Source organism: Stegodyphus dumicola, chromosome 4 (genome assembly GCF_044657685.1).
Source record: "Stegodyphus dumicola isolate Sdum_Otavi_A_Nest chromosome 4, ASM4465768v1".
Lineage (NCBI taxonomy): Eukaryota > Metazoa > Arthropoda > Arachnida > Araneae > Eresidae > Stegodyphus > Stegodyphus dumicola.
Window position 1 is genome coordinate 100,750,489 of NC_140771.1, and position 22,255 is coordinate 100,772,743.

General features: G+C 32.8%; 1 protein-coding gene across 1 annotated transcript in view; it reads left to right on the forward strand.

The window, feature by feature from the left end:
• LOC118185563 (glutathione S-transferase theta-1-like) overlaps positions 1-21,774 on the forward strand; it is a 58,289-nt gene extending 36,515 nt beyond the window's left edge. Inside the window, exons 2-4 of the mRNA XM_085815270.1 lie at positions 12,796-12,883; positions 14,796-14,946; positions 21,331-21,774. Coding sequence (XP_085671396.1) covers positions 12,796-12,883; positions 14,796-14,946; positions 21,331-21,657 — 566 coding nt within the window. The 3' untranslated portion in view covers positions 21,658-21,774. The remainder of the gene's footprint in view (positions 1-12,795; positions 12,884-14,795; positions 14,947-21,330) is intronic.
• The last annotated feature ends 481 nt before the right edge of the window (positions 21,775-22,255 follow it).

Consider the following 22,255-nt stretch of genomic DNA (forward strand, 5'->3'; position numbering starts at 1 on the left):
CCCATGGCCTTGGCCTCGGAGGATCCTTTTCTTGTTCTTGACTCGGCTTCAATAGACCCTGATGCAAATAATTTTAATCAGCAAATGTTATTCTCAGACATTTTCTCAAAAACATTGGGAATTTTCAGTATTATGCTAGCTGACAAGAATAGCAAGACTTCATTATTATGTCATGTCCGTCGTCCGTGTCTAGGACTAGTCCTACCACCATACACCACAATTACTCATTTAGTTAAAAAGCAACAGTCAATTCAGTTGGTGCCTAGGTTTGTGAGATGAGTCATGCACATTAATTACAGGTTATTGCATGGTATTTTACAGCATTTTTATTGTATGGTATTTATATAATTGTATGGTATTTTACAGCATATAATATTGTCTACTTAATTCTATAAGTTAAGAACAAAGTTGTAAATTCCTATTTTTAATCATCACAATTACTTTCAACATTTAATTTAATTATTCCACATTCGAGACAAGTCAGAATGAAGCATTTTGAAACTGGAGCTGTGAAATGTGAAGAATCGATGGAAAAGAAGAAGTCTATTGATAAATTACCGAAGCTGGCCCAATATTTTATTAATACAAATTCTGCATGTACATTTACCTCTACCATTTCTACCAATATAGCCAACAATACATCTGAAGCTGAAGGAGAGGGATAGTAAGAAACTGAGTAATTTAAGTGTTCAAGAAGAAACAATAAGTACAGTAACTTGATGAGGTTATAGACATTCAAATATTTTTCCTGAAAGTACGAATCCAGGGTTGTTGCCTTCCTATAACGACAAGAATGTAAGGTTGTACTTGGCTGAAAAATGTCCATCACTTTGTTCTAACAAACATAAAGATTTTGAAAAATCAGCATGTATATACAATGATATAAATAATAAAACTAAACTTTGTATGTAAATTGTTTTATCTCCCATTTCTACATTCAACACTAGTGGATTTAGTGACTGGAAGCATGCAAGTATGGCTACTTCACTACATGAAAAACTCACCTGAACGCTGAAAGTGTGTGATGAGCTAGCACAGTCGTTTACAGTTATCTAGTCGTATAGACAGCCAACTTATTATACAATTCAATGATGAACGTCATTAATAGAAAGAAGTATTGAAGAGAATAGTGGCTGTTATAAAGTTCTTAGCAGAGCCGGATTTAGACTTGAGCTATTTGATTGAGACTTGAGCTATTAAGCTATTTGAGATATGGAGCCCTTTATAAATTTGTTATACAGTCAAAAGTCTTTAATCCGGACTCGTCTAATTCGGCGATTCCGGATTATAGATTCTCAGTTTAAATCTGGTAAGATGGCATGCAGAAATTATAAAATTAAAAATATGAAACCGTAATTTATGAAATAAAGAACAATTATGATCTAAAGGGTATCAAAAGTTACAAAAAAAAGCTTTATATATATTTGTTTATTTTATTAAACATTTCTTTCAACGTGCCCATGCGTAAAGCATACATTACGCATAGTCAAAATTAGAAAATTGCAACCAGAAAACTATTTGATGTATATTCGTAATATTTATAATGACGAGGAATTTGATTTAAATCATATCAAAGAGAGAATACATCGAGATGAAATACTACATTTAGTAAGGAATTATAAACCGAATAAATAAAAACATCTGTCCTGAAGATAAGGATAGTGCTGACAGATCAGCTTCCAGTTCATTGCGTGCCGCGACGTTTCCCCCCGCCCAGAGCAGCGTGAAATTGATAAACAGATTTCAGAATGGTTAGAGAAACAAAGGATATGCCTTTATCCATTTTTTGCAGCAATTCCACTTTTTGGTTGATGGACACAGAAACATTCTTTCGCTTTGTAGATCCTTTGGCAGCTCCAGAATCGGAAATTCTTTTTGACATAATCGAAAGTTCAAGCTTATTTTTATAAAATTGCTGTAACAGTCTGCAAAAAATAATAAGCCGGATCCAATTCGAAGATTAAAGAAGAACGCAATCTGCAACATTAACTGAAATAGATAATTAGATAGCTTATCAGGACTGGTATTCCTCTTTACTTGCTTTGGAAACATTAACTGTCCTGACTCGGAACAGGGAGCTTACTAAAGCTATGTTCAATAAATTGTGAATTAGACAATACATATAGGAAGGGTATACGAAACCCTTTATTTTTCTATCTTTACAGAGATTTCCGGACTTCGGAATACAGAGACCAACCACTTGTGGTCTGAACGTAAGAATATAAAAATATTAACTAAAACTCTAACTAAACTAATTTTGGATTAATAAACAAGTGCCTAACTCCAAGATTGGTCGTAAATTAACAAAAAGCCGTATGTAGTACAGAGAGCTGCTAAAACTACGATACGTTTAAAATTATCAAGAGGATTAAACCTCTGGCCTTGAAGGCAACCAGCAACCGAGTAAAACTACTATGGCAAGCGGCCTGCTTCTAATAACTTCTTCCTCTCTCTTGCTTGGCAAAAAGCCACAACTTAAGTACTTGGCGTTAGCAAGACAAATTTGCATAAATAAGTTAAAAGCTTTTAATTCTGGCCGGAAGTAGAAAATAAGAAGCGATAGTAAAGATTTAAAATAAAATAAACGTTAGTAAAACTTAGGATCCTTACATACTTCCCGCCAGAGTTAATTAGTTTGAAACTGAGGTCTAAAACGACCTTGTTAAAACTTGTTTAAAACTTAGGATCCTTACAAGCTTAGCTTATACCGTCCGTTATACATTAAACGCGCATGCATAAACGTATTATGCGCATGCGTAAACACATTATGCTTTTCCGCATGCGCAGAAAGTTTGTAGCTTTGAGGTCCGGATTAGAGACTTTTGACTGTACTATATTTTAATTTGAGGGGTTTCTGCTTATAAGAAATTGGAGGCCCTAAGCTTATGTAGCTTATATTTAAATCCTGCACTGGTTCTTAACATCAAGAAGACTGCCTTTCAGAGGGGAAAATAAAGCTATTGATTCAGTGAGAAACACAAATTATTTAGGTACTTTGGAACTTCTAAGTAAGTTTGATCCATTTTTGGATGAACATATCAAATATTGTGGCAATTCTTTAAAAGGTAGTCTATCTTATCTGTTTGCTACTATATGTGAGGAATTTATTGAAGTCATGGTGTTAAAAGTCCTGGCAACTATTATCACTGAAATACAGAAGACTGTATTACTCTGTCTCTGTTCATTCTACCCCAGATGTCACTCATGCCGACCAACTAACATTTATTATATTGTATGTCCAAAATTTTGCACCAATCAAGAGATATTGTCGTCACACTTAGAAGCTGTGTAACACCAGGGTGCCTGGGTCAAGGATCCTACCCCTTGTCGAATATGTAGGTTGTTTCGAATGCTGTCATGAGTAACTAACATAAGATATATTTTTTTAATAAATTATGATCATATTTTTGAGTAATGGGATAATAAGATATTCTAGCAGAAATAAGGTGTGCGCCGAGTTACAATAAAGACCTGAAAATGCCATTAGGGAGAGCTGAGAAAGGAGGAAAGAGCTGGCTTTAACCCGAGTCCTAGAGATACATATAATACAGATAGTGTTAGTCAACTGGTGCTCTTAAATCATAGCATAAGTGAGAAATATTTGCAGTTTATTTATATTTATGGGCATACTTCAGAATATCTGATGGATGTTATGGTTTCATTTTGGAAAATAACAACATTTCACTCAGTGATAGTAGAGGTCAGTCATATGACAGTGCCTCAACTATGTCTGGAAAATATTCAAGCATTGCAAGCTAATTGACGTTCAAGCAAGAGAATGCAACTATTTACTTTTTAGAGATTTTCTCCCAAATCTCTAAAATTTTTTCTCATCAGCAATCCATAGTTGGGATATACTGACTTTAAATTTGAATTCTGATAAAAATAAAAGTGTATTGAAAAGATTATTAAAAACTCTGCTCGCACAGATGCAGTTATGCCAAGGGTATGCAGAAGTTGTCATGAGCCTTGACTGTTTAATTAATGATGTGAATCACAGGCAGTAGATTCTCAACTTTTTGCAAAAAACTTGAAAAGCAAGATGAATGAATTAGAAACTACTTTTTAAACTATCTTTTGAAATGACATTTAAACTCTTGCTGACAAAGTGAATTTATTCATCCAGAGTAAAAATATGGATTTATCGAAAGCAGTGAAATTGTTAAAATCTTTAGCGGTATATATAAAGACCAAAAGAGACTCTTTTGATTTTTATGAGTCAAAAGTCAAGGAAATATCCTTGATCCTTATTTGATAAAAAGTATTAAAGTGTTCACAAGCATATAAGACAATGCAGTGCTAGAGTAACTTTCCTTAAAGAGAGTAAAGACACAAACGTAACTTTTGAAGGCAACCACAGCCAGAAATTTAAAGTAGAAACTTTTTTACCAATAATCGACTGTCTAATTTACAACATACAAAAACACATTAAAAACGCGAGGAGGTATTTGAACTGTTTGCGTTTTTTGAAAATATTTGTAATTTGGATAAGAGTGAAATTAAAATAGCATGCAGCAAATATTGAAATTTTATCTTAAAGATATTCATGGGAAGGAACTAAATTTGGCATGTCAACATTTGTAATTATATCTAATCATTGATAGTGAAAAACTGAAGAAGAAACAAAGAGAAGACATGGAACAAAGGAAGATTTATAAAAAATATAATTTTACAAAATATTATTAACAGTTGATTTTAATGATTTTGCAAATTTAAAATGTAGAAAACGAATTTTCTAATAAAACTTCATTTTATTATACATTGCTTAGTGAAATAAAAGGGACGCATGTAAGGGCCTGCTTTTGCATAGGGGCCTCAAGAAGTCTTAAGACATCCCTGGCTTGATACATTTATCAGAGAAATTAATTTTTATTGTGATTAAAATTGATATTACTGTCTCATATACGTGGTCATTTTTATTTTGGAATTTTCTTTTTATATTTTCATACGAGAAACTTTTACAATGAGCATTTATAATTTGGCAAATTTACTGGAGTAAAATTCTGCTAATGTAGCATAAATAGGATTAAAATTTATTAACACACCTAGAAGCTCCCATAAAATAAAATTATGCATATAAGTATTAGGTGATAATTTACAACTTATATATGATTTAAAAAAATAGAAATGATTTGTTTAATAATTTATAAATTATATGAAAATTAATTTTGATAAATACTGAATTATGTTAATAACTGTCACGAAAGTAAATTTCAAGATTCATTGAATCAAAAGTAGGAAATGTGATATGAATGAAAATGTTTTAAAATTGAGCAAAACTCTTTAAACTATTATTTATTTCTGTGATTGATGTTGTACATTTCAAAAGAAAATATTTTATCGAATCTATATCTCATGCAATGCTTACAACCTGACTTTCAGAAAGAAATATGGGATCATGTAATCTCATCTCATGCAATTTCATTTTTCAGTTTCTGTATTCAACCATATGAAAAAAAATAGTGTATAGGTGTTGGCTTTTGTGATGATGTAAACCATAAAACCTGCTTTAGATATTGTGTTTTGAAAATAAATGTTAAAAAAACTGCACTGAATGCAAGTGTTTCCTGCTCATTTTGAAGGAAAAAATTCAAGTTTTACTGGTACAAGTTTTGCTGGTACTTACGGTTAAAATCCAGAATAATCCTTCTGAGCCTATTGTTGTTTCAAATGGGCTCAGACAGGGTGATGCATTGGCATGCTTGCTTTTTAACCGTGCCCTCCAAAAAATCATAAAAGACTTCAACATTAATACTCGTGGAACTCTCTTTAACAAGTCTGTTCAGATTTTTGCGTTTGCTGACAATATCGACATAGTCCCACAGACTCCCGAGTCACTTAGACAGGCTTTTACATCTTTAGAGGCTGTAGCCAGCAAAATGATTTCTAGCAATAAACCAAAACAAAGCTAAATACATGCCATGTGGTAATAACAGCAGCCCCTATTTTGAAATTGGGAATTGCAAATTTGAAACTGTTAGCAAATTTAAATATTTAGGATCAGAAGTTAATACTCTCAATGATTTAATGCCTGAGATCAGTAGTAGAGTCGCAGATGCTAACCAATGCTTTTTTTTTTTTTTTTTTTTTTTGGTCTCAAAAAATACTTGAAATCTAACTTCACTAGCAGAAAAACGAAGATTTTAATTTACAAAAGCTTAATCAGATTCATTCTTACATGCTGTGCTGAGACCTGGGCAATGACAGAAAAAGCTAAAAGTAACATTTCTTTCCTTGAAAGAAAAATTTTGAGAAGTATTTTTGGTGGTTTAAAATGTAACAATATCTGGAGAAGAAGAACTAACTCTAAACTGTATAAATCTTTTAAAGAAATAGTAAAGGGATCTTAAAGGGAAATAGTAAAATATTGTTGCGTTTTTTTTTTTCTGAGGCCAGTTGTTATGTTATTTTCTTCCTTCACGTTCGTAGATTTGGAGTGAATGACGAAGACACTTGATTAAGTATCGGAACACACTTTATTTACCAATATTAATCAGGACAGCACCATAACACTTTTACAGTCGTCGAAGATCTACTATAAAAAGTTGGAACAATTAGCGACACAGCCTTCACGCTATCAAGCAATAACGGTGGAGACAGCTTTACTGCAAAGCACCAGAGTACAGTTCCCGACTCTGCTCGGTCGTTATCGGAACTCCACATGCTCTCGAGAACTCTCCACACTACAACTCGCGATGTACTCGACGACACACAGAGCATAGCTCCCTCGTTCTCGGAGCTTAACACACTCTCTCGACGATGTACTAACTGCGATACATGAAGAGACTCTTTCGATGCACTCGGCACTCGCTGCCCGGCTGTCAACTCGATCGACTCCGCATGGACTAACTAACTGATGAGACACTAACTACCTCACACTCTGACTAACTGCGGACCAGCAGGGTTTATATAGCTTTCGGCTTGTGTTCGAGAACATTCTGGGCTAAACCGCTAAGAATTTGTTCCAGAAGGTTCTCCATCCGTCCATGGCACACTGCCAATTTTGTCGCCAAATGGCCAATTTTTCTCCAAATGTGGCAACCCTGCCTCACTCTGCCATTTTATGGCAACTCTAAAACTGCTTTGCGGGGAAGCCATCTTACCGCGCCTGTATATTTTGTAACACTGCCCCCTCAAAAGGACTGCACGTCCTGGGCAGTACAACCCTTGGTCAGAAGCCTAATTCGGTACAAACGAAACGTAATAAAACAAACAAATAGAATAACTAAAGAAACAAACATTTACACTATGTACAAGTTATATACACAAATTAAACAAATAACAATTTTAAATTATACAAATTAAAATTCATAATGAATTTCAATCTTAGTCTTTCCATTAAGTGATAACCTGGGTCCAGAGTCGTAGCTAGGGTTTTCAGCGCCCAAGGACAACTGAAGATTTCGCGCCCCCTACTGCTTGTCAAGGATGGAAAAAATTTAATTCTAAAATGTCGTAACATCAGTTTGGCGCCCCTTGGATTCTGCGCCCGGGGACAGATGCCTCCTTGCCCCCTCTAGCTACGCCCCTGCCTGGGTCAAACACTTTTCCACTGCAATTCTCAGGTGTATTCCTGTTTTTCAGATCACAGTTTGAACATTCAGTCCTTTCAGACTTTTCAACCACAGGAAGTTCTAAAACAGTTCGTTCATCACTCTGTAGTTTATTCACATCCTGTGCACGGTTCTTGGATCTTCTAAGTAATTTTAGCAGTTGGTACAGGCTTATTTACCTCGATTTCTTGAAAACCAGTTTCGATGTTTGCATCAGATTTATGAAGAGAATCCAATTCTTTACGTGTAGAAGTATCCTGATTAAGAATCAAGTCCTTGTCTGCACAACCTACACTATGAGATGCACATATAGTTTGCGAAGTGGGTGAATTTTCTTGCAATACTGGAGCACTCTGCGTAAGTTGTACATCAGCTTTTTCCACCTCAGCATCACATGAATTTTCAGATGGTTCAATACTTGTTAACTATGACTTTGTAACTTTCTACATCTTATCATTATCACTTTCTACGATCTTGACAATCGCATTTTCACTTTCTTCTATCTCTCCTTCAGACACATGAGAATCAAAAACTTCTTTCCCATCATTCATTTCTTCATATATTCGATTTCTGTCTTTAATCTCATTAGATATTTCATCCTTCATTTCTGGGTCTTTCTCAGACAGTTCATTAGCTACTTCCTTCATTTCTTCATCCTTTGATTCTTGAACTGCCACTTCTGTCATTTCCACATCGTCTTTTATGCCTCCAATATCTTCTATAAACTCCACTTTCACCTGTTAGAGTTGCTCTCGCACCTTTTCATAGCTGACATTTATTTCTTCTCGTCGGGCTTTCTTCTCTTCCAGTCCGACTTTGATCTCAGCTGTCATTTCTTGATATCCAGTGTTTATCTCTTCCAGTCCAGCTTTTATCTTATCATATCTGGGTTTTATCTCGGCTAAAAAGTCCATCAAAGTCTTCGTTTTCTCCGCTATGACTTTTCTCTGCAGGCGGTTCACTGGCATTCACTCGCAAATCCCACTTCTGACACCAGTTGTCGCGTTTTTTTTATGACACTAGTTGTTACGTTATTCTATTCTTTCACGTTCGTACGGGGTTCGTAGATTTGGAGTGAATAACGACGACACTTGATTAAGTATTGAAACATGCTGTATTTACCAATATTATTCAGGACAGCACCAAAACACTTTTACAGTCATCGAAGATCTACTATAAAAGCGTTGGAACAATTAGCGACACAGCCTTCACACTGTCAGGCAATAACGGAGGAGACAGCGTCACTGCAAAGCACTAGAGTACAGCTCCTCACTCTGCTCGGTCGTTCTCGGAACTCCACGTACTCTAGAGACTCTCCACGCTGCAACTCGTGATGCACTCAATGACACACAGAGCACAGCTCCCGACTGTTTGGTTCAGTCGTTCCCGGAGCTTAACTCTCTCGACGATGCACTAACCGCGATACACGAAGAGGCTCTTTCAGTGCACTCGACGACCCACTCGGCACTTGCTGCCCGGCTGTCAACTTGATTCAGACTAACTGACGAGACACTATCTCGCACTCTAACTGCAGACCAGCAGGGTTTATATAACTTTCGGCTTGTGTTCGAGAACATTCTGAGCTAAACCGGTAAGAATTCGTTCCAGGTTCTCTATCCATCAATGACATATCGCCAATTTTGTCACCAAATGGGTGATTTCTTGCCAAATGTGGCAACCCTAAAACTATTTTGCGGGAAAGCCATCTTACTGCGCCTGTACATTTCGTAACAATATACAGTACAAAGTCAGTGATCTGGACTCGTTGGGACTTCGGCGATTCCGAATTAGGGGTTTTTTCCGAATTATAGATCAGTTAAAATCTTGTAAGATGGCATGCAGAAATTATACAATTAAAAATATGAAACCGTAATTTATGAAATAAAGAGCAATTATAAGATAAAGGGTATCAAAATTTACAAAAAAAAAAAAAAAAAAACTTAATATTTATTTGTTTACTTTATTAAACATTTCTTTCAATGTAAGTTGTTTAAGTTGCTTCGTTTTTTGTGCTAATACTTTCTCTTTAATTCTATAAACAGACATACTTTCTTGTTCAGTTACAAAGTTCCACCTAATTCAGAAGTCAAACAACAAAAATCAAAAAATCAGCGTTATATTTTCAAAATTTCACAGGACTAGTTTCGATGGTTTTACCGAACCATCATCGTCAGCTGCCAAAAGTCCTGTGAAAATTTTGAAAATATAACGCTGATTTTTGTTCTTTGACTTCTGAATTAGTATTTGTTCGGCGTGTTATTGTGTCTTAATTAAAGCGGTATTTTCTGGATCTAGAACCATACTACAGATTTTCCAATCCGTTAATTGATTAATGATTGGGTCATTGTAGTCGCAATGAAAAACATCTGTTATATCATCTTCATTTATTACCGCTTCTCCACATTTCTTTACAAAATCCAATAACTGGAAAATTTCATCTTTAGTTTGCGATGTCTGAAAACTTTCAAATTCGCGGCTATCATTTTCATCATCCTCACAATGAAATATGGCAACTGGCCATAAATTATGCCAAGCATTTTTAACGTATCTGGTGACACATCCTCCCAATGCGCATGTGCATGCGTAAAGCATACCAAAAAAAGTTTGTGGCTTTGAAGTCCGGATTATAGATCATTCCGGATAATGGACGTCCGGATTACAGACTTTGTACTGTATAAGGATTTAGAGAAGTAATGAGCAGGACAACTGTGCAGAATGGATGAAAATCGAGGAACTAAAAAGGTCTTTTCGGCCAGACCATTCGGCACCCGAAAAAGAGGGTGTCCTAAGCTTAGGTGGCTCAACTGTTTGGAAATAGACTTAAGAATTTTAAAAATAACCAATTGGATGTCCATGACCAGGGATAGAAGGGCTTGGAATTCAATTCTGAGGAAGGCAAGGGCCCATCCTGGGCTGTCTGGCCCTTGAAGAAGAAGAAGACTGGTACGTACATAGAAATTTCAATTTGTTGTATAAAGAATTTAATTATTGGTATTTTCATTTTCTTTTCTTTTATACAGTCAAAAGTCTTTAATCCGGAATAATCTATAATCAGGACCTCAAAGCTACAAACTTTCTGCGCCAATGCGTTTACGCATGCGCGTCATACCTTTACGTGTGCGCATAATACGTTTACGCATGCGCGTTTAATATATAAAGGACGGGATAAGCTAAGCTAAAATTATCTATTTCAGTTAATGTTGCAGATTGCGTTGTTCCTTAATCTTCTAATTGGATCCGGCTTATTATTTTTTGCAGACTGTTAGAGCAATTTTATAAATGTAAGCTTGAACTTTCGATTATATCAAAAAGAATTTCCGATTCTGGAGCTGCCAAAGGATCTACGAATGTTTCGATGTCCATCAAAAAAAAAAAAAAAAAAAAAAAAAAAGTGGAATTGCTGCAAAAAATAAACAAAGGCATCTCCTTTGTTTCTCCAACTATTCCGAAATCTGTTTATCAATTTCACGCTGCTCTGCCAGGGGGGGACGTCGCGGTGCGCAATGAACCGGAAGTTGATCTGTCAGCACTATCCTTATCTTCAGGGCAGATGTTTTTATTTTATTTGGCTTATAATTCCTTACTAAATGTCATCTCGATCTTTCATCTCGATGTACTCCGTCTTTGATATGATTTAAATCAAATTCCTCTTCAGTATAAATATCACAAATACACATCGAATACTTTTCTGGTTTCAATTTTCTAATTTCGACTATGCGTAATGTATGCTTTACGCATGCGCGCGTTGAAAGAAATGTTTAATAAAGTAAACAAATAAATATTAAGTTTTTTTTGTAAATTTTAATACCCTTTTGATCATAATTGCTCTTTATTTCATAAATTACGGTTTCATATTTTTAATTTTATAATTTCTGCATGCCATCTTACCAGATTTAAACTGATGATCTATAATCCTGAATCGCTAAAGTCCCGACGAGTCCGGATTAAAGACTTTTGACTGCATATATTTTTGTCCTTCAGAAGTTATAGTCTACATGTAAATTGGCTATGCCTGGAAATTTGTATTGAAATTTTTGTAGAAAATTTGAGACATTATATGCCCTGAAGTGTCTGGTGTGCAAATATAGAAAAATAACACTTCTCTGACTCCAATGGAACCAATATTTTATTCCTTACGAAGTTATAGATTCTTATTAAGATTTATTTACATTTTACATGCACGTAGAATCGCGTGACAGAAACCCGAAGTTTGTTTACTTCGTTCTTCGCGGAGACTAGGAGGTGTTGCCATTCCGCTTTAACTAAATTTCATTAGAAACTTAACGGAACTGAAGCGACACTACATGCCCATATGTAGAATTTGCTTCTTGAAGTAAGGTATCTATTGCATTGTCTTGAAGTGCATGACATGTATTTCTTTAATAATATATTATTACTGAATTTGGTTATGTTAAGAACTTTTATTTTAAATAAGAAAGTTTGGTAGTTTTGATATGCATTCTTTCCTTCTAAAAGTTTTGATGTTTTTGATTATCTACATACCAGCTTCAACATTTGATAGAACTGCTGTGTTCTTTGGCATATTTTCAAGTATGCCTGTACATTAGCCAGCTGGTGCATGCATGTCCATACGCCTGTATTTGCACACTTCATATTTAATCATTATTCTATTGATCAGTATTGCTTCTTTCCCAAGCACGTTTTATCTTTCATCATAATGAAAACAGTAATGGGAGTACAAGTTTAACAGCTAATAAAAAATAATTTATAGGATTTCTTCAGAAATGAGGGTGTTTATTTAACAATGAATGTGAAAATTTGCATTTTGTAAAGCTAACTTCCTAAAACTTTTATAAAAATTCAATCTCACAAACTGCTAACACAGCAGTTTATTTGCTAGTTAATTTATGATGTAAACTGCTAGCAGAGTATTAAAATCATAAATTAATCTGAAATCTAAAGAATAAATTAATCTGAATCTAGAGTATAGATCATAAATTAATCTGAAGACAGCCATATCTCCCTCACAGTAGCTGTTCACTTTATTTTTGGATAAATGAATAAATATCATCAAAATTAACAAAGAGTGGTAACTTTGTGGAAGAACATGAAGTAAACAAATGTTCTTCACCAATTTTTAAAGTCGCCAGTGAGTTGACAACTTTTGGGGATGCAAATAATTGGAAAGCACCAGTGGTTCTGATACAGTAATTAATATTTTATCCAATGATTTGAAACTTTTACAATATGAGAATTCGTACTAATGAAGTTGTCTTTTCAGGTAAGCATTTAACATCCGAGTTCAAAAAGATAAACATCTTTCAGAAAGTGCCTGTTATTGATCATGATGGATTTGTGTTAACAGAGAGGTTTGTAAATATTCCAATTAATTGCAAGAAAACCATAGTGAAAATCTCCACAAGTGATAATATTTCTGAAACTGTAAATAAGCAGTGTCATCGATCTAAGACAAGTGTTACAGAAAGTGAAAATTGTTTTGATTAGTGGTTTGAGGGTTCATTGTTATTTTATTAATTCAAGCATTATGATTTGTGGTAGCATAGCAGGTAGGAATTCTGAAAAAAAGTTATTGAAACCGGAATGAAAATTAAAATGTTCTTCAATTCTTAGCTACCCTCCCACTTTCCATCAGATATTTTACTTGCTGAGATCTGTACTCTGACAGTCTCTGCTCTGAGAGTATAAAATATTCAGACCTGAGTTCTTGTAATTTGTGGGAGTGGCGTAAGGACAGCAGCCATAGGTAAGCTGGTGTTTAGCTTTCTCTAAGTAAATTTTGATGACCAGTCTTTTCGTTCTGTTGGCTCCACACTCTTTGTGGTATGTTTGAGGAATTTTTTAATCTGCTGTCCTAATGGATTGGGAGGCTGACGGATGTGAGATTTGCGACCCCACGACTCCCACCTGATTGTAGAACTAGCATGTTATAAAATTTTAAAAAGCTAAAAGAAACAATTTTCTGGTGCAAAGAATCATAAATCTCTCATCTAAATATTGTACTAAAATCCAATGGCATCATTCTTAGTTATCAAATTTGGCAAACATAAGTGCCTAATCTGTAACATGCAAATTTGAAAAGGCTTATACAGTGGCTGCTTCTATTAAGGAGGATGTATGCACTCCATAAAGTGTGTAAAATGATGTTATTGCAAAAACGACAATCATAATTTAAATTGCTTGATAAAGCATGATATAAACATTAATTGGTGGTTCTAATGCTGTAAACTTTTGATATTTTTTTAAAGTTTTATAAGTTTCTAACAGTTAAAAAATTTATTTTTCTAGAAAATTATAATTTCAGCTCTATGTGATATTGCTTATTAATTATTATCTTTTTTTAATGTCACATTTTCATGCTTTAAAGATAATACAGTCAATGATCATTATAATAACCATTTCATTAATGCAAAAATTACCATGTAAGAAAGCATTTTCTTACAGGAAAGCTGCAGTGCATTCATTCATTTACTTAACTAAAGATAGTGTGTGGATCATGTAGTATACAAGAATTTGGCTATTTGAAAGTAACAAAGCTGTTAAATTGCATGGCAAATATAGTACATAAATAATGTTGATAACTGGCAAAAATCAGTTGGTATTTGGTATCGATTTGAATTCCAGATGGTTAGTATATTGATGATGAATGAGAAGGCCATTCCCTTTCAGAAGTATAATTATTTTAAAAAACAATGCAAGAGTTACTCACTAGTATGAATAATACTGATTGTTGCTAACTATTAATGAAGCTAATCTGCAACTTTTGCATGTGTTGATTTTAAGTATACAAACTATATTAAAACTCTTGCATAATTTCATAGTTAAAATACAAGTGAGCCATTCTGATTTATCTAAAACACTTAAAACTTTGAAATTGTACATTAGATAAAATGTGAATAACTTTGACAACTAATTTTCATTTTAAAATATGTATTAAAATTAAGCAGGCATTAAGATTTCAAACAGTTAAGTCAGTCAAATATTTATTGTATTTTTAGTTTCATATGCTCATAACTAGTTATTTAGAAAATAAAAAAGTTAAATATTTTAACTGTATCATTTGTATAGTTTATAAATGCTAAAGGTATGTTTTAAAATCAGAATTCCAGTTAATAAATCTCTTTGTATCTAATTAATACTAAATATAAATAATTCATTGCATGACATCATATGTGTATCAGTTTAATGTATATAGTATTAAGTTCTGTAAATAAATTTTGAGAGTAAAATTTAATTTTTTTAATTGTTGTATTCTGTTTTCAGCATAGCTATAATACGATACCTTACAAGACATTTTGATATTGAAGACCACTGGTATCCTAAAGATAGTAAATTGCAAGCTAAAGTTGATGAATATTTAGAATGGCAGCATCTGAACACACGTTTATTTGGAAGCATGATTTTCCGTGAGAGAGTATGTATTTCGTGAATAAGCTTTTATACATTTTTCTCTTAAATGAAAACTTTACTCTTTTATAATATTTGCCATATGGATACGTAAAACCATTAAATATGAAATTAGAAATGTACAAAATTGTTTGCTGATTTATAATTTAAGCAACTCGTTCACCTAGAATGGGTTCTTTTTTTTTTTTTTTCTTTTTCTTTTCTGTTTTCTCTTTTAATAAATTATACTCATGCACAGATGACATTATAAGTAGCATAACTTCAAAGAAATGTTAAACTAGAGCTTTTGAACTTGTATGAATACTATTATTAACTACTTTTCTAAGCAACTGTTACAAGTGTATGCCATGTAGAATTATAGGTAAAATCATAAGTAAGTAAAGGCAAATGAACAGGAAACAAATCATTAGTTAATGTATCTCAGTTGCAGAATATAGTGCTTCCTTCATTATTTCTTGACAGAAGTGTATGTTATGGTTCAGAGAATTCACATGAGTGATCTTACATTGAGTAGCTGCTGATAGCTTAAATTCATTTTATGGTGTCTCAGAAACTGAACACCCCTGATGTTCTGAAACTCTAAATTTGTTGAATGGAAGTATGAATATCAGTTATGATTTGGACATCTATGGGTTATAAAATGCTATCATTTTGTTTGGATATCCCTCAGGGGTCATCTTATTTTTTTTTTTTTTTTGTGAGGAGAGATGTCAGTACCTTTAAAATATAGCCCCATAATATTTCCATTTTTTTTCTCTTCTTATTTGTTACTTGCTCTTTTTTTTCTTCCTTCGTGATTTTTTCTTCAGAAGTTGGAGATGACTATGAGGTGCTGTTAACTTTTTATTTTATTTTATTAACCATATCTTTTCTATGTGTAGAGACTTGTATCATTGGAAAGCAAAGTCCTGGTAGTTGAGGGACAAAGTACTATCCCTAACAAATTGTTTTGGTCTTGTAAGGAATCAGCTACACAAGAGACATTTAGCCATCCTTCATAGTGTTAATTAGGCAACAGATTAAACTGGCAATGAGAATCATCTTAAGTAGTATGTAAATCATAGTGTTAATTAGCTGGTCTCAAGTATGACTTGTAACAAGACCCCCCCCCCAGAGAAAAGATTCAGAAAGATGATTCTTGTTCATCTGGTGTATTCAGTAGCTAAAAGTAATCCTTAGATGCTGGCTTCAAGAGTATGTATATAGCAACAAACTTACAAAGAGTTAAACATACGTTTTCAAAAAAAAAAAAAAAAAAAAAAAAAAAATTACTTTTATTAAAGACACATTACTTGAGTGCACGAAATCATAGCAATGAAACACACAGATGTATCATTAATAATGTTTCTGTTGTTAATCACTTGATAAAATAGTTTAGATTTTGAAATCAAGTGAGATAACAGCAAACAGTTCTATAGAAAACCTATTAGCTATTACTGGAGTGCTACTTTTCAGCAAACCTTCTGATAAATTGATAAGTGGACACTTGCAGCTTAAAGATCATCTAAAAATGAGGTTACTACTTTTAAAGTCAGGTATTACAGCCTGTTTTCTAATAAGTAGCATGCATCTTTAGGTGGATTGAAATGCCTGAAGTAGGAACTTTCTGATTATCTTCACCCCAACTGAAAAGTCATAAAAAATATTTACGAGCCAAAGTAGTATGTTGCCAGAATAGGTACATGGCAACTAACAATACCACCAAAAAATATATATGTGGCAACCTAAGTGTGCACTTAGTCAATGCTGTACAATGCTGATTTTGTGCAAGATTTTTTTAAAGAAAAAACAAATCGCTATATACTTGGGAAGAACAAACGAACAAAAGAGAAAGATTTCTGAAAAAAAGGTGAATGATTTATTACTGATGTTTATATGTTTTTCAATTTTATTGATTGCTTTTGAATGGAATTCCTCAGTGCGTCACCATTCTGAAAATAGATGTCGCCTTTTCACTCCTTAACTTGGCCAAAAATTATTTGCCTACAAGTTCAAAAGACAACTTTTTTTAAGGGGGGGGATAATGGACAGTCAGAAAATACCCTCAAGTAGGTAAAGTATCAAATGTTTATTGTTTTAATCATGGAAATGATTAAATAGAGGGAGGTTTTCTTTTCTTACTGAAGAACATTCTAAAATGTCAGACAATACCCTGATTATTTATTTTAGTTTTAAGGTTACAATCAAATTGTATAATAATAAGTGTGATCCCGTACTAGTTAGCATATAGCTGGATGACTCTTGATCAGAATGCCTACAAAAGCTACATAAATTTAGTTTGGAAGAAAAAGTCACTGAAAAAGGATTTTTTTAAATAAAATAAATAAAAAAAGAATTGAAGCAGAATGAAAGAAGAAAAGCTTAAAATTGCTAATAAAATATTTGAAAAAGCAGCATTATATTGCTGACATAGTAAATGCAGTACTTTTTTGTATTATCAAAATGCAAAATGCAGAAATTAAAATAAAAGCTATAAAAAAAGGTACATATATATCATCTGTGTGAAAGAGTTGCAAAAAAGTACAATTTAATCCCAGCTATAGATGGTGTAACAACAAACTCATACTGTCTGTGCTTTCGTTAACCCTGATTGATTCTCAATAAGCCATATTTTGTTTTTACGAATAAGAATATTGTTACAAATTTTATATATATATGAGTAACTTTAATCAAATTATATGTAAAATTGTAGTATTTCTTGTAATGCAAAACAGGGTTAGAGTTTTTAGCAAATCGAATTGTTACCATTTGCTAAAAACCATACATAATTCAACCGATCAAACTATACATAATTCAACAATAAATAAAACTGTATGAAACTTCTGGGGAGGGAGGAAATAAAGTGTCAAACAAATACCACAAGAGGAAATCATTTTGATTAATCCTATGTATCAGCTTTTTGTAAACATTGTATTCATTAGCATTTAAACTAGTATTATATTAACACAAAATTGATTTTAAAAAAAACAAAACTCAAAAAATAGAATTTTTTTTTTTATTATATCCAAAACAACTTGTGTTGCCCTCTTTTGAAAATTTTGCTATATTTTATTTTTAAAAATAATACATGGCAATAAGATATGCATCAGTCAATCTATTTACTGAATAATCGGATAGTAATGATCTTATCTATTTTAGACCCTTATATAAATGCATTTAAATTTCAATTTATATTTCAGCTTTTTATCTTAAAATGTAGCCACAAACTGTATTTGTACCATCTAGACATGTAATTGTTAATCCTGTTTTGCAGGTGTTTTAAGCCTGCAAAACAGGATTAACATTAACAATTTGGTCTTTTTTTTTATTCACATCTTACAGATAACTTTATTTTTATCCATATCTATCCATGATTTTATCTGCTTTATCTTTCAACAATAATATTAATATTAACTTTTAACAGGTTAATTTCAATGCTTATTCTTCTCATGCTTTATAAGTGAATTGTTAATATATAAATACATACATAAATGCATGCACACTTTCAAAAATTCATAATAAAAGAAATAATGGTCAGAAAAAATTTTGGTATGCACGAATATGATCAAAGGGACATTGGTCCCCCTCCCCTTGTATTAAAAAGGGATTCCACAAGTAACAAAAATAAAGTGTTCACATGTCATATTCAGACATTTTATCTTACAAACTCGATCTATGACTTAGTCTTAAGTGAGAATTCTCAACAGGAAATTCTTCATTTCGTGTGTAACATGGGGTGGCCACCATGCTGCATGAGGGGGATGACAAGTAATACATGTCTTTCCTGCAATGTACGCTCAAACATATCGTTCTACAGTGACTGTACAGGTTTTCCAGCTGGATATGGAACAATGCTCTTAAAAATAGAAAGGCCCAAAAAGAAAGATGTAGTGAAACCACAACAGTCACATGAGAATGCAGTGGCTTGGTCAGGTAGCCACAAAGGTTTGATGTCATTCAAATTTGACTGTTTTACGTATTGTCACTGGAAAGTGGTCCTCATCCATGTACTTGACGTTCAGCAACCATTGTGAATCATGCTCCATTTGTGCTATCACCTAGGTAGCATTCTTTCATCTGTATCTGCCGGTAATAACTGGTGGGTGTGCATATATTTTGTAAGGACTCTGATTCAAGATTCCATGAAAAATACATTGAATGAACAATTTCAGAACCCCCTTAATTCTCCCAGTTTTGCAAGCACTGCTACTCTCTGTTGATGTCTCGGCTGCCAGTTCTTTCATGATACTCTGTGCAACATGGCCATGTTCTGCTATTTTGTTGAGCCCCAGAATCCCATTTTTCTCAAAATGTTGTACTAAATTCAGTATCCCATTCTCAATGAAATAGGGCTTTTTTGTGCCCTCAGTCTTTTTTTTATTGGAAACATATATGTGAATTCACCATTCTTGCAGAAAAGTTTAATGACTAGTGCTGGATCTGGTAATGATAGGTTGCTTCCAGCATCATATGACGAATCCATTTCTAGCCAGGTGTTTTATTCCTAGCCTAATTTGCTAAAATGTCTTAGTATGGCGTGTGAGCAGCATCTTTCAGTTCCTTTTGAAATATTTTTTTAATACACAGGAAAAAAAAATCTAATCTCCCTCTGATCATATTTGCTTAAACTGAAGTTTGCATGAATTTATGATGCACTCTGTATATAGTAGTTTTACACATTTTAGAATAAAACGTTTCTAGACTCATTTAACACAGATAATTTAGCTGCACTTTTTCACTTGTATTCTAACTTAAAATTTCTCATCTTTCAAAATTATAGAAACAACTGAAGCTGAAGTATTGAATTTCTTTGAATAGTTGCACTAGTTTTGTTTCCATTATTAACTTTTTTTTCATATCATCATTTCATTCAAGTTGAATGTTAAAGTTGTTATTGATTACATTATGAGGAATAATATAAGAGAATTTGGAGAAAACTGTTCAAAACAAATGCAGTTTGTAAGAAAAATAAGTAAATGGTAGGGGGCTATATGTGCTTTTCATTGGATTCCCATATTTTATTGGCCACATTTACAGCGGTCGTTTTGAATTCTGCTTTTGAAATGGTACTGCAGTGTCTTTGTTATGCTAGCAGATGATTGATTATTTGTATTGTGACATCTTATAAACTGGAAGTTTTAATACGAAATAGGACTGTACATATTTTTTATATTGTTATACCGTAAATTTCTTTTCAAATCCTTAAAGTTATGGGATTTTTGGTTGAGTAATTATACTAATTAAGACACAATAACACGCCGAACAAATACAAAGTTCTTTCAACAATGAATTCTATTGATCCTGCTATTCAGTTCACTTTTGAACTTGAGACTTACAATTCTCTTCTGTTTCTCGACATTCTGGTCACACGTAACACATCCAGCTTCAGTACTATGGTTTACCAAAAACCTTCATCGGTTTGCCTTCCAACACACTTTAAATCATGTCATCTACCTAAATAAATATTAGCTTCATGTTATTCCTATGTTTTCAGTGCTCTTCAAGTTTGCTCCTCCAAACTATCCCTTGATAAAGAACTAAATTATTTAAAAGCAATAGCTATTGACAGGGGCTTTTCACCCGACATTATTAATCAAGCAGTTAAAAAATTCTCATCTCAACACACTAAAAGACACACTCTTGTTGTAGGAGATTATAAAAATTTTGTTGTCATTCCCTTCTATCCATAAATTAGCTATAAAGTTGCACATATTTTGCAGAAATTTAACTTTCGGGTCGTTTATTCTCCCATCAATGAAATTTCAAGTTCCATACTCAAGGATCCCATTCCGGATATGAATTCCTGGGGTATTTATAGGATTCCTTGCCAGTGTGGTTTAATTTACATTGGCCAAACTAAGAGAGCCTTAAAATTTCGCGTCAAGGAACATGAGGCATATGTTAGAAAAAAGGAAACACAGAAGTCCTCTGTTGCGCAACATTGTTGGTCCTAAAATCACACTTTCAATTTTTCTGCTGCCAAAATTATTCAAAAAACATCTTCCATTGGAGAACAGGATTTTCTAGAGGCATTTCACATTCAAAAAAATCTTTCTGTTCTAGTTAAAGATCCTAATTCCAGTCCATCTTTGCCTTCAGCCTTTAAAGAAATTATGTTTTAGTTCTGGTTTCATCAACAGATGGCGCCACTAGCTTATTTTTTGTCCAAGCTTTCTTATCTTATCTAATCATTATATCATATCTCGTTCATTTGCACTTTTGCAGCTGAGGATGGTGGTTCGGTAAAACCATCGAAACCAGTCCAGTGAAAATTTGAAAATATAACGCTGATTTTTGTTGTTTGACTTCTGAATTACTAATTATACTATATTCAAGTTATTTAATGCATGAATTACGCTGAAGTGTAAAATGATATGTATAAATCAACTTAACTTCAAATTGATAATTTCAGGTCATTTTACCACAAGTTGAAAAGAAGCCTGTTAATAATGAAAAACTGCAATTCTATAAAGACAACTTTTTAAAAGTTTTAAAGAATATTGAAGAAGGTTTCCTGAAAGATAAAACTTATCTTTGTGGAGACAAAATATCTGTTTCAGATATATTTTGTGCTTGTGAAATTGAACAGCCACTAGCAATTGGATTTGATCCTTTCTCTGATGTGCCGAAATTGAAATCTTGGTTTGAGAAAGTTCGCAAAGAATTAGAGCCTTCTTATAGTGAGGTTAACGATGCTTTAATGTTAACAAAAGGTGGTATTGAAAAAGGTAAACTGTGAACAATGTTTTGTATGTACAAGACATATATATACTACTAACACTTTAATAATTGATTATTTTCAAATGTAAAATTAACTCAAAACACATAATATTGTAATAAAATTAATTTGACTAAAGTTTCATCTTTATTTGTCCAATATGCATTCCTAGCATACATGCATTTAAAAAGGTATTCATTTAATGATTACTTTTTATATTTATACTTTTTTATGCACTAATGATATTTTGTCTTTAATACTGTCTCAACAAATGTTAAAATACATCTATAATTACAGTTTTTACACTTGTGTTATTTTTATGAAATTGGGATTGTGTTATTTTTATGAAATTAAATTGGATTGTGTTATTTTTATGAAAAATTTCATTTTACAAAAATTTTAATATAGTGCTAAATATTTTAAATTTAAAATACATTAAATTTGCTTTATTTTTCAAAACAGCACCATAGAGATTGTGATTTTTCATAACACAGCTTCCTTTTTGAAAATTATCATATAATGCTAGATATCTCTAAAATACATTAATTTTGTTTATTTTTCAAAATAGCACTAACATATAAGAACTTTTAGTTAAGTTTAGATGAGTTATTACAAATAA